Source organism: Notamacropus eugenii, chromosome 2 (genome assembly GCF_028372415.1).
Source record: "Notamacropus eugenii isolate mMacEug1 chromosome 2, mMacEug1.pri_v2, whole genome shotgun sequence".
Taxonomy (NCBI): domain Eukaryota; kingdom Metazoa; phylum Chordata; class Mammalia; order Diprotodontia; family Macropodidae; genus Notamacropus; species Notamacropus eugenii.
Genome location: NC_092873.1, coordinates 506,759,784 through 506,774,044, shown reverse-complemented (window position 1 = coordinate 506,774,044; position 14,261 = coordinate 506,759,784). Strand labels below are relative to the sequence as shown.

At 52.2% G+C, this 14,261-nt stretch overlaps 1 protein-coding gene across 1 annotated transcript; it reads left to right on the top strand.

Annotated features, from left to right (window-relative positions):
* The first annotated feature begins 4,400 nt into the window (after positions 1–4,400).
* On the top strand, positions 4,401–12,334 carry CCDC17 (coiled-coil domain containing 17). Its single transcript, XM_072649267.1, has 14 exons — positions 4,401–4,771; positions 4,943–5,041; positions 5,289–5,336; positions 5,696–5,792; positions 5,984–6,131; positions 6,238–6,339; positions 6,980–7,089; positions 7,401–7,529; positions 10,338–10,483; positions 10,753–10,832; positions 10,926–11,132; positions 11,398–11,608; positions 11,694–11,804; positions 12,045–12,334. Exons 1-14 carry the CDS (start codon positions 4,577–4,579, stop codon positions 12,165–12,167), a joined length of 1,806 nt encoding a protein of 601 aa, XP_072505368.1. The 5' UTR covers positions 4,401–4,576; the 3' UTR covers positions 12,168–12,334.
* The last annotated feature ends 1,927 nt before the right edge of the window (positions 12,335–14,261 follow it).

Below are 14,261 nucleotides of genomic sequence, written 5' to 3'. Positions count from 1 at the left end.
ATTGTTTAAAAAGTTGTATGTTGTCCATGGTACAATATTTAACAAGATTATACACTGGCCAGATTGAGTTTAATTGGGAATGCAAGGCTGGTTCAGCAAAAGGAACCGTATCCGTATAGTAAATGTTAACAATAAAAAAAAAATCATAGATACTGAAAAGGGTTTTGACGAAATGCAGCATCCACTTTATTAAAAACTCATCACAGAAATCAGTGGACTTTTCCAAAGGCAACTAGGTGGTGCACGGCCTCCTAAGCCAGGAGGTCAAATCTGACTTCAGTTATTTACTAGCTGTCTAACTCTGGGCAAGTCACTTAACTATTGTTTACCTCAGTTTCCACAACTGTAAGAGGAGAATAACACCCATTTGCCAGGATTGTTGTGAGAATCAAATAATATTTGTAAAACATTTGTCATCGTGTCTGCTACGTAGCAGATGCCTATAAAATGGTTATTTCCTTTCATCCTCCTTCCATCGATACAACAAATAATATCTAACTAAAACCGAAAGCAAACATAGCGTGTCATGGACAAAAGTTAGGCTTTCTCCAGTACGGTCCAGGATAAAGCAAGGATGCCTGTTATTACAACTGCCATTTAACAGTGCTAGAAATGCTCGCCCTAGTACTTGGACCAAAAAAAAAAAAAAATTGAAGGATTAAGGGGAGGCAGGAAAAAAAAAACAAAATTTCCACTTTTTTGCAGTGGGGTTAGAAAACCCCACTGAAGAGTTAACTGAAACTCTTTAAGTTCAGCAGAATTGCAGGATATAAAATTACTATTTTGGAGTTTCTACCAAGATGCTTCCAGAAACCATATGAATCCAACTATGAAACGCAATTTGCACACATAAAGATATGCCTAAATGGAGAAACATTAACTGCTCATAGATAGCCAATATAATAAAAATGATAATACTACCTAAGTTAATTTGCTTAGCCAGTGCTATACCAAACTATCAAAGGAATATTTTATATAGCTAGGAAAAGTAAAATTCATATGGAGGAAAAAAGGTCAAGAACTTCAAGGGAAATTTTAGAAGCGGGGGAGGAAGTTCTATCAGTAGCTAAAAACCAGTATTTTTTACAAAATGGACACTGGTTAAAAAAAAAAAACTGGATAAGATCCAGAAACAAACAAAATAACATTAGTGTTTGATAAACCCAAAGACCTGGGTAACAGTGGTGGGAAATGGGAAGGAGGAAGTACTCAACTACTTGAAAACTGCTGGGAAAACTGGATTGAAGTCTGGCAGAAATTCATCTTCTAACACTTTACATCATAGACCAGGATGTACTCCTGTGACCTGGATGTAAAAGTTCACTTCATAGCCACATTAGAGAAGCAAGAAAAAATGCTTTTTCTCTGTCTTTCCAATGTTATTATATCTCACACCCTCCTCATACTCTGGTAATCCAATGACTCAGGCTCCCTGCTGTTCTTCACATAGACCCTTTTATCTTCCAGGTCTGGGCATTTTCCCTGGCTGTCTCTCTACCCTGAAATGCTTCCCGCTCCCCCCAGCTCCTCAGTGCCTCCAGGCTTCCCCAGCTTCCTTTCAGGTCTTAGCTAAAATCCCACCATCTACAAGAAGCCTTTCCAGACACCTCTTAATTCTAGTGCCTTCCCTCTAGCAATCATCTCCATTTATCCTATGTAATCTATAAAATAACATCACAACATTAACATGTATGTAATACATATGTTTATCCTACACATATCTTGTTTGTACATAGTTTTGCTATGTTTGTTGTTTTTTTTTTAATGGGGATTTGTCCCAACAAAATACATTAGGAACAATCTGGCCATATTGCAAATTCGGTGTTGTTAGTGCATATTTTCATTTCCAAGAAACAGTGAGAGAAAAGAGATAACAGAAAAGCAGGTGTCTGTTACTTCACAGTATACAAACTTCAGACCCTCCAATACCCAAGCAAACTTGACGTGTTTTTTAAGGCAAAGTGCCTTAGTGCATATCTTTCTGGTGCAGAAGGCGCCATGCGCTGAAGGGAGCCAGGCCAACCCATAATCTTCCACTACATATAATGCTTCTGGCCCCGCTTCCAACCCACTGAGGATGCTCTCTCATCTTCAGTGACTCAGCTTTGCTATTCCTGGTCCATGGGAACCAAGGCCACAAGCCAAGCAACAACCTGAGGCCTCAGACACCACCATTATTTATCATAGTATTTACGTATTTCTTAACTACTTCATGTGTATAAAAAATTGTTACCATTTTTATTAGGTTCTTATCTTTTTGTTTATACATCATTGATGACGTTTTTGTGCTTTGTGCTGCTGAACCCATTTTCCCCATAAGCTCTGTGATTTTTACCACAAGACTGTGTATGGTTCAATGATGACATGTTATGGCTGTGGTGTTTACATGTTGTCTCTCCCATTAGATTGTGAACTCCTTGAAAGAAAGACTGTCTTCTGCCTTTCTTTGTATCCCCTCAGCAGTTAACACAGTGCCTGGCACACAGTTGATTTGACTCAGCTGTGAGTAGGGGATGACAGAGGGGGCAGTCTGTTGAAGGAGATGGTATGGAATGGGATCTCTTGTGCAGGGTTTTCCTTGGTAAAGAATAGGACTGCCTCTTTGTGTGAGACAGGAAAGAAGGAGAAGATTCTGGCTATTGTACTACTCCGAGCATGAGGTGATAAGAGCCTGCTCCAAGATGGTGGCAGAGTCAGAGGAGAAAGGAAGATGTATTTGAGTGATGTGGACAAAGAGATAGGATTTGGTATGAGAAGGTGGAGGGAGAGGTAGAAAGCCAATGGATTAAAGTCCAATGAGGGCATTTTGGAATTATTGAACACGGAGGTGGTACGTTTTTGTGAGTCTGAGGGAGGGTAGAGGAAGTAGATCATGGGAAGTGAGGAGGTTGAAGGACTTAGTGGTTTGGGTGTTTGAGGGAGAATCAGTCTGTATGTTGAAGTCCCCTAGTTGGAGAGAAGAGAAAAATTGTGAGTCAGGCACCAAACTCATTGAGGAAGGAAGGGCAGTGACCTGGAGGTCTATAGACAATGACCACCAGGATTTTGATTAGGTGGACTTTCAGGGAGGAGAAGTTACTGAGGAATGGAGGTAAAGGGAGAACCTGGAAGTGGCAAAGGGGACCAAGAAGTATTCCAGCTCTCTCTCCCCACTCCCCCCACCCCATGCACACGCACACCCTGCCTCAACCAGCGAACCAAGGGCAATGAATGAAAATGCAGCCAATGTTGAAAAGGATGGCCAGGGAGGCTGTATCATCAGGAGGGAGACAGGTCTCAGTGATGGCTAAAAGAGGGAAGGTGCGAGAGAGGAAAAGATTTAAGATGAGGCAAGTTTGTTGCCTGTAAAACAAGCATTCCAGAAGGCACAGTAGGAGTGAATAACATTTGGTTGGGACTTTGGAGTAGGAGAGTTAAAGGGTATGGGAATAAGGAATCAGGTGGAGGGAAATAGGAAATGGGGCTTGGACTTTACCCATAAGGATTCAGAATCACTGGAAAGTGTAGGGTGGTTCCAGGTGTGAGTACACTGATCTCATAATGAAGGTGCCACTTCTCCCAGAAGAGGATGGAGATCCAGCAGGAGACAAGCGGGAAGGCCCACATTCAGATGGGAGATGAGTTATGATGGGCAGACACTGAACAGTTAAGTGATTGCCCAGGATCTCAGTCTGTCCCAGGCCATCTCGTCTAAGGCCCTCTTTTTATAAAAGAAGATAAAGTCAAGGGTCATAGAGGGGCTCTTCCAATTCTGGTCTAGGATCCTATGATTGGGAAGGTAGGAATACCATGGGGAGAGATGTAAAAGTTGGGAGGATGAATTAAGTTTAGAGAAGAGAGATGGACACTTCAAGGATGACTGAATCTAGAGCTCAGGGTTGGAACTGGGCACAGAATTGGGAGAGGACAGAGGCCATGAGATTGCCCAAGGGGGAGCAGAGGAGAGAGCTTGGGCAGGGGAGTCTGCAGAGGTGGAGGATTTGGAGAGAAAATGAATAAGAAGCAGAAAGAAAAGAGACAGGAGGAAAGCCAGGAGAGAGCAGTGATGGAGAAGGCCCACTCCAACAAGATGGCTGCTAAAAGCCTGGAATGCTTGGGCCCAGTCTCAGCCCCAGCAGCCTCCCCTCTGCCAGGGTTGCTGGGCACCAGAGGTTTGGTCCCAAACACAAACAGGAAGCCTTGGAGACCCAGCCTGTCCCAGGCACCAGCCCCCAGCTCAGCCTAGTAACCAAGCTCCACCCAGGGGTGGCCATATCAAGCCTGGCCCCTTCCAGCATACTCTGGCTTCCCAGCTTCCCCACACATTTGTGTTTGCTTCTCTATCTCTGCCTCTGCTTTTCCCCTTCTGTCTGGCTTGTCCTTGTTCGTGGCTCATTCAGGTTCTGTAGGTCTCTGAATCTTGACTTTCTCTCTCTCTCTCTCTCTCTCTCTCTCTCTCTCTCTCTCTCTCTCTCTCTCTCTCTCTCTCTCTCTCTCTCTCCCCTTTCTTCTGTCTCTGTCTCTCTGTGACTACCTTTGTCTGTCTCTGTCTTTCTGTCTCTCTCCTTGTCCCTGTCTCTGGACAGCTGGCACAGAGATGGCATCAGGCTCAGGGGAACAGGGGACCCCAGGATCATTTCCTTGCTCAGCCTGTGATATGGTTTTCCCTTCAAGGACTCTCCGGGACAGTCATGCCTATCGCTTCTGCATTGGCCACTTCACTGCAGGGGCACCCAGGGGCCAAAGGAAGAACCTGGCCTGGCCCTCAGCCTCCCTCTCTCTTGAGAGAGAAGTGAGTGGCAGCTGAACCAGCCTTGGGGCCTCCCATCCCTGTAGCCCCTAATTGACCTAGAAATATAGGGAGTGGTATGCAGCTCTACCTGCCTTCCCAGGGCCCCTGATTCCCCCAGGAATGGGATACGGGCAGGGCCTCATAGCCCCTCAACCCAGATCTTATTACCAGGGCCAGTCACACCAATCTGAGGATCAACTGGATACCCGCAGGAGAACCCCAGGCCAGGAGGAGGCCAGTGGAGGAGTCCTGAAGAGGCTGACAGATGAGGTGCCTGGGGACGATGTCCCTTCCCCAAACCCCCACACCCAGGAGGGCTCCTAGGGGCACCCAGCATCCCTGTGGGCCTCTGCTGCATCAGCTTGGATCTCCCTCTGGTGCTCCATCCACTTCTGGTTCTCTAGCTTTGTCTCAGCTTTACCCCTGTCTCTTTCTGTGTCCTCCTCAACCCCCCAGACCCTCTACTGTGGGGAGCCCCAGGACAGTGACAACAGGCTCCCCTTATCCCTTCCCCCAGGTTCAAAGGCTTCGGGTGTCGCTGCAAGAGCTGGCCTCTCCCCAGAAGGTGAGAATCAAAGAATCCCAGTTCTGGGGCAGGAAAGTCCTTTGAGACCAACCCCTCATTTTAAAGATGGGGAAAATGAGGCCTGGCAGGTACACAGGTATACTTAGGCTCACATAGCTATTGTCCGAGATGGCACTGGCACTGATTTTGTCTGACTTGAGGTCCAAGGCTCTATTCACTATCTCTGGCTCTCTGTGGCCCTTGGGTGAAGTTCCCCAGGGGGCCAGGGCCGTGATACCCTACTGAGAAGTTATGAGTTCTAGGAACCCCAAGTCCCCAGAAGAGCATAGCCTGGAGCACCAGCCCCAGGCAGGGAAAGAGGACGTCACCCTGCCTGGGCTCCATTCTCCCCTCTTCAGGGCACTGCAAGGTCCCGGGCTCACCTAGAAGCAGCTTATGCACGTCGTCTGGCAGAGATTGGAGCCCGAACTCGGAGTCTGGAGAAACACCGGGAGGGTATGGCTCAGACTGTGACATGGAGGGGATAGAGGGGAATGAATTCTCCCCCCCCAGAGACCCATACCCCTGGCCAGGCCTTCAGTACCGGCAATAAGCCAAGTCCCATCCCATTAGTGCCTGGGAGCATCTGGGTCTGGGCTGGAGCTGGGAGGGCTAGCTGTCAGCCATAGCCTCCTGCCCCCATGCAGAGATCAGGCAGCAGCTTGGGGGTCTGGCTGGGGCTGATGCTGGCACCAGCATCCTGGGGCAGGTGATGCTGGTGATCCAGGCCCAGGAGAAGAAGATGCAGCTGGCTCTGGACATGCTAGGGGAGCGTGTGGAGAAACTGCAGGCACGGTGAGCCCCCCTGCCCCTCCCCAGAGGTCAAGGCCCTAAAGTGCATGCTTCTTGCAGGTCAGGGCCTGGGCGACCCTGTAACCCATCCCTCCCTTCCATCTGCCAGGTCTCAGCCAGATCTCCAGGCTGCGAAGAAGGAGGAGGAAGGGCCTGGCCTCAGCCTCTTGGCCCTGCCAGCCAGTCAGGGGGTCCTGACTTCAGAGGTTCGGTAAGCTCAGAGGCCCAAGAGGACAGGCTTGCTGGGGTCCTGGAGCTGCTATGAGGAGGATAAAGCCAAGGGAGGGCAAGGCAGCTGCCCAAGGACACGCAGAGAACGATGGGAGAGCCAGGGCAGACCCAGGAGGGAGGAGGCAGACCTGGGGTTCACAAAAGCCCTCTCTGGTCCCTGGAGACCTGAAGGTCCCTCCCCTCCTGGGCCCTCAAGTTTCCTGCCCTATAAATGGAAGGCACTGAACTCAGTGGCTTCTGAGGTCAAGAATGAGGGTCCTTTCCTGGGAACCCAGGCCCCTGGGCGCCCAGACGGAGCCCAACCTCCTCCTCATTGTATTGGTGAAGGAACTGAGGCTGCAGGAGGGGCAGCCCTTGAGGCTCACAGAGGCAGGGAGATCTAGTCCTACCCCTCCACACTTAACAGATGAAGAAACTGAGGCCCAGGGAGGAGAATGGACTTGCCCCATTCCAGATAGTTAGAAATAGAATTTGAACTAACTCCAGGCTAGTGGTCTTTCCCCAGTGCTCCTTTTGTCCAACATCACAGAGCCAAATTTGAACCCAGGCCCTTTGATCCCAAATGAAACCTGCCCAGACAAGGAGACCTTCAGCCTTCTCCTCCTCCTCCTCTTGCCCAGGGCCCTACAGGTGTCCTATCTCCAGGCCGGGGGCAGAGACCCTGGAGTCCTGACCAAGCTCTGGGAGATGCACCTCGAGGCTGCCCTGCTGGAAGGGAGGGCTCAGAAGCGTGAGTGAGGCTGCCCGGAAGCAGGGGATCCCAGGAGGGATGTCCGAGGGTGAGAGGGGACATTGGTCCTGACAGTGGAGAACATAGGGCCTGGGGACTGGAGGGCTGCATGGCTGACTGTCAGAATTCCTCTGAGATCTGGGGATTCTATGTCTTTCAACCTATGGGTCCTCGAGAGTCATGGAATACTCTTGAGCTGGGGAGGTGCTCACCTGAGCTCTAGCCTAAGGAGGCAGGGAGACCTACAAAAACTTGCCCCCAGTGAAACAGGTTTGGCAATGCCAGAGGGAGTCAGAGTCCACTGTCCACAGAAGGGAAGGCCACTGCCGGGCCTCGGACACTAGACACCCAGTTGCAGGCCCTAGAAGCTATCAACGGGAGCTTGGAGGCTGAAATCTTGGCCCTGCAGACACAGAGAAAACCCCGGAGAGCCCGGCAGGGTGAGTGCCCAGCACCTGGACCCTGAGGTCCCCAGGGGCCTGGTCAGGTATCCCTACTAAGGGACTGAGGACCGCTGATGCCCCCCAGCCAGGGCAGGAAGGGGAGGGGAGAAGCAGCTCTGGAGGGGGGCCTTAATGGGGAGCAAGCTCCCCGTCACCAGAGGTGTCCTATAATCAAGCGCTGTGCCCATTTTACTGACAAGCAAACCGAGGTTCCGAGACTTGCCCTGTGGCTCCCTCCTGGTGACCTCCCTGGCCTCACTTTCCAGCACTAGCTGCCCTTCCACACCTCCTCCCATTACTCTTTATACATGTAAATACCTAGTTCCTACAAAGACATGAGCTCCTGGAGGCCAGGGACCATCTCTGTGCTTTTCTTTGTAAACGCTTCGCACAGTGACCGACCCATAGTAGGTGCTTCTAAGTGCTTGTAGACCTAATGACAGATCCAGCCAGGAACTGGCAGAGCTGAGATTTGGGCCCAGGCTGAGAGCTCCGTCCACCAAGCCCCGCTGTCTAAATGAGGCAGCAGAGTCAAGAGCGTGAACTTGGGTTCAGATTCTGATTTGGACACCTCCTGTGTGTGTGTGACCCTGGGCAAGTCCCTTCAGCTGGTGGTTTGCTATCTGCAGATCAGGGAGGCCTGAGTTCACATCCAGCCTCAGAAGCACAGCTGTGTGACTCTAGGCAAGTCACTTAGCATCTCTCTGCCTCCGTTTCCTCAACCATAAAATGGGAATGAGAGCACTTACTGCCCAGGCTTGTTGTGAGGATCAAATGAGATGTTTATAAAAAGCACCTGGCCCAGTGCTGGGTACATAGGAGGTACTTAATAAATGTTTCCTTCCTCCCCTCCTTCCTTCCTTCCTCCCTTCCTTCCTTCCTTCCCTCCTTCCTTCCTTCCTCCCTCACTCCCTCCTTCCTCCCTCCCTCCCTTCCTTCCTTCCTCCTCCCTCCCTTCCTTCCTTCCTTCCTCCCTCCTTCCTCCCTTCCTTCCTTCCTTCCTTCCTTCCTTCCTCCCTCCCTTCCTTCCTTCCTTCCCTCCTTCCTCCCTCCCTTCCTTCCTTCCTTCCTTCCTTCCTTCCTTCCTCCTTCCTCCCTTCCTTCCTTCCTTCCTTCCTTCCTTCCTATCTTCCTTCCTTCTTTCCCTCCCTCCCTCCTTCCTCACACTGCTCTAGACAACTCTCTAAGGCACAGAATTGCAGAGAAGTTGCTGACCTGCATTGGTAAAAGGAATTTCCTCTCCTGGGAGTTCCCTACATCGATGAAGTCACAGGTTCAGTCTCTTGCCGTACCATCTGGTCCAGCATTTTCACCCCCATTTTATAGAGGATGAAACTGAGGCTCAGAGCGGTTCATGAACTTGTCCAGGGCCACCCAGCTAGCCAGTGTCAGAAGCAGGATAAACGTTCGAGTACTTGTCCACCCTCCCTACCTTCCCACGACCTCCCTAGGCTTGGTCCCCTCCTGACAAAGGCCACCCCTTAAGTCAGAGCCTAGACAGGAGCACATTCCCCCTCCATGCTGACTAAAGATGGTGGCAGGGTCCAGCCAAGTACCATGTGGCCCAGGGGGCTCTGAGCTAAGGGATCACCATGCCAAGTCCTCAATGACTCTGGTGACCTACCCAATGAGAATGTGGTCTCCCCAAGCAGACCTTGAACTCCCCAAGGCAAAGGCCAAGACAGGCTATCAGACTTCTGAGAGAGACCTATAAGAGGAGGACCAGGACCTGGGTTCAGATTCTGTCTCTGCTGTGTGTTCTCCATGTGACGCTGGCAAGTTACCTCAGTGATAGGAATCCCCACCCTGTGCTCAGCCCAGAGGATTGAAAGTCCAGGCCCTCTAGGAACTGACAGTCTCTGGGGTAGGAGCAGGGCAGTGGGGGGCAGAAATAGAGGGGATCCGTTGTCATTGGCTGGAAAGTGGAGCTCAGAGAAAACAACTCTGGGCCTCAGTTTCCTCATCTGTACAATGGGAGGGATGCCCTCCAAGACCCCAAATCTATGTCTGAATTCCTGGAAGGGGAGCAGGAGAACCTTCCCCAGGGCCTGGAGGAACAAGGAGGGGGCCTGGTGGCCTGGGATTCCTGGGAGCAGAGAGGCAGATGAGCAGAGATAAGGGCCCAGGGGAGGGGTGCCCAACTGGGTCTGCTTGGAGCCCTGCCCCTACTGGTCAGCAAGCGGCTCCCTGGGGGCATGTGGTCTCTTCTGGCCACCCAGAGCTCTCCCAGGCTTGACCCAAGCCTGGGACTCTTCCTCATATCCTCTTTCTGTTCATCTTATCTCCAGCCCTATCCCCAGAGGTGGGGAGAGGGGCCCAGTTGGACTTGGGTGAACAACTACAAGCCATGGGTTCAAATCCTGCCTCCGACCCTCGGGTCATCTTCTGTAAAATGGATCTGGACTAGGTGACCTTGCCTCCCTTTCTGCTCTAGATCTATGATTTTATGCTCTATCCATGTATTACATCAACAAGCCTTAATAAAGCACCTATCATGCGCCAGGCATTAGGACAGGAAGTACAAGAGTGAGGGGTCCCTGCTCTCACAGAGATGACATTCTGATTGGGGAGACAATAAAGCAAATCTAAGAGCCTGAGGGAACTGGATATGCATTGCCAGGCCTGGCTAGGGGCTGCTGCCCTGGCATGGCCCCTGCCCACCCTCTCTCTGGGCCCCTGGGCCAGGCAGGGCCAGCACAGACACCTCCCAGGTCTCCCTGTCCGGACTCTGAGCTTTTGGGGCCCATGTGGGAGGATGCTGGGAGTCACTTCAGGGCCTTCAGAGCTCCTCACGTCTGCCCTCAGGCCTGTGGGAGCCTCTGCCTGAGGAGGGGATCGGCATGCTCTGCAGAGGAAGAGGAGGCTCCGTCCACCTGCCGCCCCCTGTGGCTCCCCCGCTGCCACCCCCTCCCCCCGGACCTCCCAGACACAGCCCTTACTTAGGCACAAAGGTGAGGACTTCTAGTGGGAAGGCTGAGTTCCCCAGAAAGAATGAGACCCTAGATGGGGAGCTCGGGACTCCCTTGCCTCTAGCAGGGTCCTGCCCTGCCTTGCCTCAGTTTCCTCAACCATAAAATGAGGATTTGGGGCAAGTTGACCTGACGGGCTCCCGGATCTTTCCCTGTCTCCTCACCTCCCACTGTGGGACAGGGCTCCCTTCTGGCCCTGCCCAGGCTTCCCGGAAGGCTTCCTGTAGAGGGCGTGCTTGTCTCTGCTGCAGGAGATCACAGGAGCCCCAGCCCAGAGCCACCACCTCCTGCCCCCGCCTGATGTGCTGGGCCCAGCGCCTTATGACCCAGGGTGAGGCCTGGCCTCAGTCTCAGCTAGAGGGGAGAGGGTGTGGGAGGGGAGGGCCCCTACCCTGACATCCTCCTCTGTCCTCCTCCTGCCCAGGGCTGGGTTTGCCATATTCTACGACTTCCTGCTAGGACTGGAGCCTGAGTGGTCACAGGTGCAGCTGGTGACAGGGCTGGCACGGGGTGGGCAGGAAACCGGCCCCAGCACTGCCCTACCCCCCAGTCCCTGTCTGCCACTGGCCCCTATCCCAGGGGCTCCCCTGGGCAACTGTGCCATCCTGGCAGCCAGGCAACCTGTGCCCAGGTTAGTGACAACCCCTCCAAGCCTGCTTGGGTGACCCTGGCCAATTCAGTATCCCTCTCTGACCCTTAGTGCCATCCTCTCAAATCTCAGGGTCCCACTAACCCTAAAGTTCTAGAGCTCTCAAGTGAGTATCCTAAGGTTCCATGGCCCATTTCTAGCATCATCTTTCTGTTCCAAGATGGGATGACTGCTGCAGTCCTTGTTTTGAGGATGTCCCATGATGAATTCTTCCTTCCCCAATCCCTGGCTGCCCCCACCCCAACAGGTTGCATCCCTCCCAGGCTGTGACCCTGGTCACAGAGCTTCAGGCCTGGGGCCTTTGGGACAGAGGCCAGGAGCCAAGGCCCCAGGCCTGGACCAATGTCCAGCTGTTTGACCTGGAGCAGAGAGTGCTGAGTGGACGCTGGAGGCTGCCTCTGAGAGCCCTGCCCCGGGCACCGGGCCTTCACCCCAGGCAGCTCAATGCCATCCCTCAGGTCTGTATAGGCTCCTGGTAATGGGAGGAGGGGCATGGAAGCCCAGGCCCTGAGGCTCCCACTTCAGCATGGCCCCCTTTCCCAGGCTGGCCAGATTGAGTTATACCTGAGAATAGCAAATGCAAGAGATGCTGAGATCCAGGCCTTGGCCCGAATAGATCCAGCTCAAGGCCGGGAATACCGCTACCTGCCCACCGTGAGTGAGCCTGGGGGACCAGATATGGGGTGGCCTAGCAGTCTGGGCCAAGGGGTCTCTGGAAGTCTGCCTGTCTGGGGACCAGGTCTCTGGCGGCTTGGCTGAGTAGGGGGCCAGGAACTGGGATTGCTATGGTCCAGGTTGAGTGGTATGTAGGCTTGAGACCTCTCCATGAAACAGGCTAAGTCAAGTAGCTAATGTTTCAGGGGCTAGCCCCTGACCCTGTCTGCACTCCCACAGGTATCCAACTCAGCCTCTCTGGAAGACAGCAACCTGTACTCCCACTTCCTGGGACCACTCAGCCTGCTCCCCTCCCTCTCCCTATCTGATGGCTTCAATGACCCTCCTCCTGCTTCAGAGTAGCCCACAAAAACCCCTGATACAGCAGCTGGAAACCCCTCCCAACGCCTCTATTGGCCTAGGGTTCCCATCTTTAAAATGAGGTGGCCTCATTCCCCCAGGACTCTTTCAGCCTGCAAATCTGAAATTCTATGTTTCCCTGAACCTAGAGAAGTCTCTTACCTCACCTAGCTCCCTGGAAAGGTTCTTTGCTCTGTGTGTGTGTGTGTGTGTGTGTGTGTGTGTGTGTGTGTGTGTGTGTGTGTCTGTGTGTGTGTGTCTGTGTGTGTGTGTCTGTGTGTGTGTGTCTGTGTGTGTGTCTGTGTGTCTGTGTCTGTGTCTGTGTGTCTGTGTCTGTGTGTCTGTGTGTGGCCAGCCACTGAAGGCGACACCTCAGGCATCAATACACTCAGAAGAACCACCTAAGAGAAATCCTCTGCGGAAGCCTGAGACAGTTCTTTGGAAACATGCAGAGATCTGGTTCAGCACATTGCCACTCAGCCTTGGCATCTGGGAATCCTGGAGCACAGAGACCCAGGTCATGCCACCAGCAACTGCCCCTTACATGGAAGGTCCATCCATCAGAGTAGACACTTGACTCTACATCCTCCAGTCTGTGGTCTCTCTCCAAGGAGAGGGCTTCTTCAGAAATGCAGACACATCCCATCCGCACCAGAGTCCTGTGTGACTCTTGTTCGTGTCCCACACAAAAGGACACAAAAGACTTTAGCCTGACCATCCACGAGGGAAAAGGCAAGTGGATGAAGACAATTCTCTAGACTATGTATGCAGGTGGGATGGACATCAATTTATATCTGAGACAGACACTGCAAATGGGCAAGTCCAGAGCGGACCAGAAGGAGGAGAGTGGCTAATTGTCTTTGGAAAGTTGCACCTACTTTTAATGCGGATTCCTATCAGAATCCCACCAGTCAGTGGTCACACTGGTAGCCTGGATTAGGCCAGGAGGGTCTGCCACATATTCACCTTACAAACATCTGTCACATCCTACTGTGGTCAGCTGCTGTGACCCGGCACCCCTTCTCTCTCCAAAATGGAGCTAATTCCTATAGCCCCACCCCTGCAGGGCTGCCTTTGGAGAGGCTCAGCTGAAACACTTGATTAAGCACTTTGCAGACCTTGAAACACTCAAGTTGATTCTCATGGATAAAACCAGGAGTGTCCTATGGGCTAGAAAGCCCCCCCAAACAAGGAGCAATGCGTCTGGGGTACCGTGGCCAAAGCCACCTGGAGCATGAACAGCCCACCTGCTGGGTTCAGGTCCTGGGCTCCTTCCCCACCCAAGGCCCCCCAGATACTAAGGAAGTATCTTTGTGTTCTCCCCCCTCCTCTCCACTTCTAGACTTAGTGAGGTTGGACCCGGCACTTCTTTGCCTCTCATTCCTAGTTCAAATTCCCTCTCATTCACTGAACGCAGATTATGTAAGCACTGTGGGCACAGGCGCCAGAACGCATGCTCACTGAGGCCTAGGCCTGGACCTGGGGCTGAATCTGAGCTGGTGAGGCCCTCAAAGCATCTGGGTCCAAACCCCCCACTTCTCCCCCAGAATATGGTCTTCCACTACATTCAAGTACAGGAACCACCACTTGCCAATCAGCTAACTGGCATTTATAGAAAGCTTGGAGGGGCTACAAAGCACTCCTATATTTTATTTCATTTTTACTGTCTCCATCTTATAGACAGGGAAAGTAAGGCTGACACGTTGACTGACTTACCCAGGTGACCATCTGACCTGAATCTGCCACTTTAGGGCTCTTGCCCTAGCCACCCTCTCCCTCCTTCCTAATCCAAATGCAGCCCGCACCCTGCTCTTCCCACCCCAATGTTGGTGTGGGGTGTGTCTCTCCCTGGACTTGATGCTTACAAGCCTTTAGCCACCTCAGCTCTCAGGGAATCAACACTGGGTTGAGCTCTCAGGCCTGACCCAGGGGGCACCACTGCCACCCATCCCATTCCCCAGGGGCTTTTCTTCTGGACTAAACCTAGTACCCACTGTGGAGGCTGGGACTTCACACCCCTTTGGACCTATCAATTTTCCTTCATGAAATCTGTGTTCTGGAGCGTTCTGGAGCAATGGGCCACCTTGGCACTGACTG

Coding starts and splice junctions, on each gene's coding strand:
- CCDC17 (XM_072649267.1), top strand. CDS start 4,577: ATGGCATCAGGCTCAGGGGAACAGGGGACCCCAGGATCATTTCCTTGC. Junction 4,772..4,942: donor CCCTCTCTCTTGAGAGAGAA/GTGAGTGGCAGC, acceptor TCTTATTACCAG/GGCCAGTCACACCAATCTGA. Junction 7,530..10,337: donor ACCCCGGAGAGCCCGGCAGG/GTGAGTGCCCAG, acceptor GTCTGCCCTCAG/GCCTGTGGGAGCCTCTGCCT.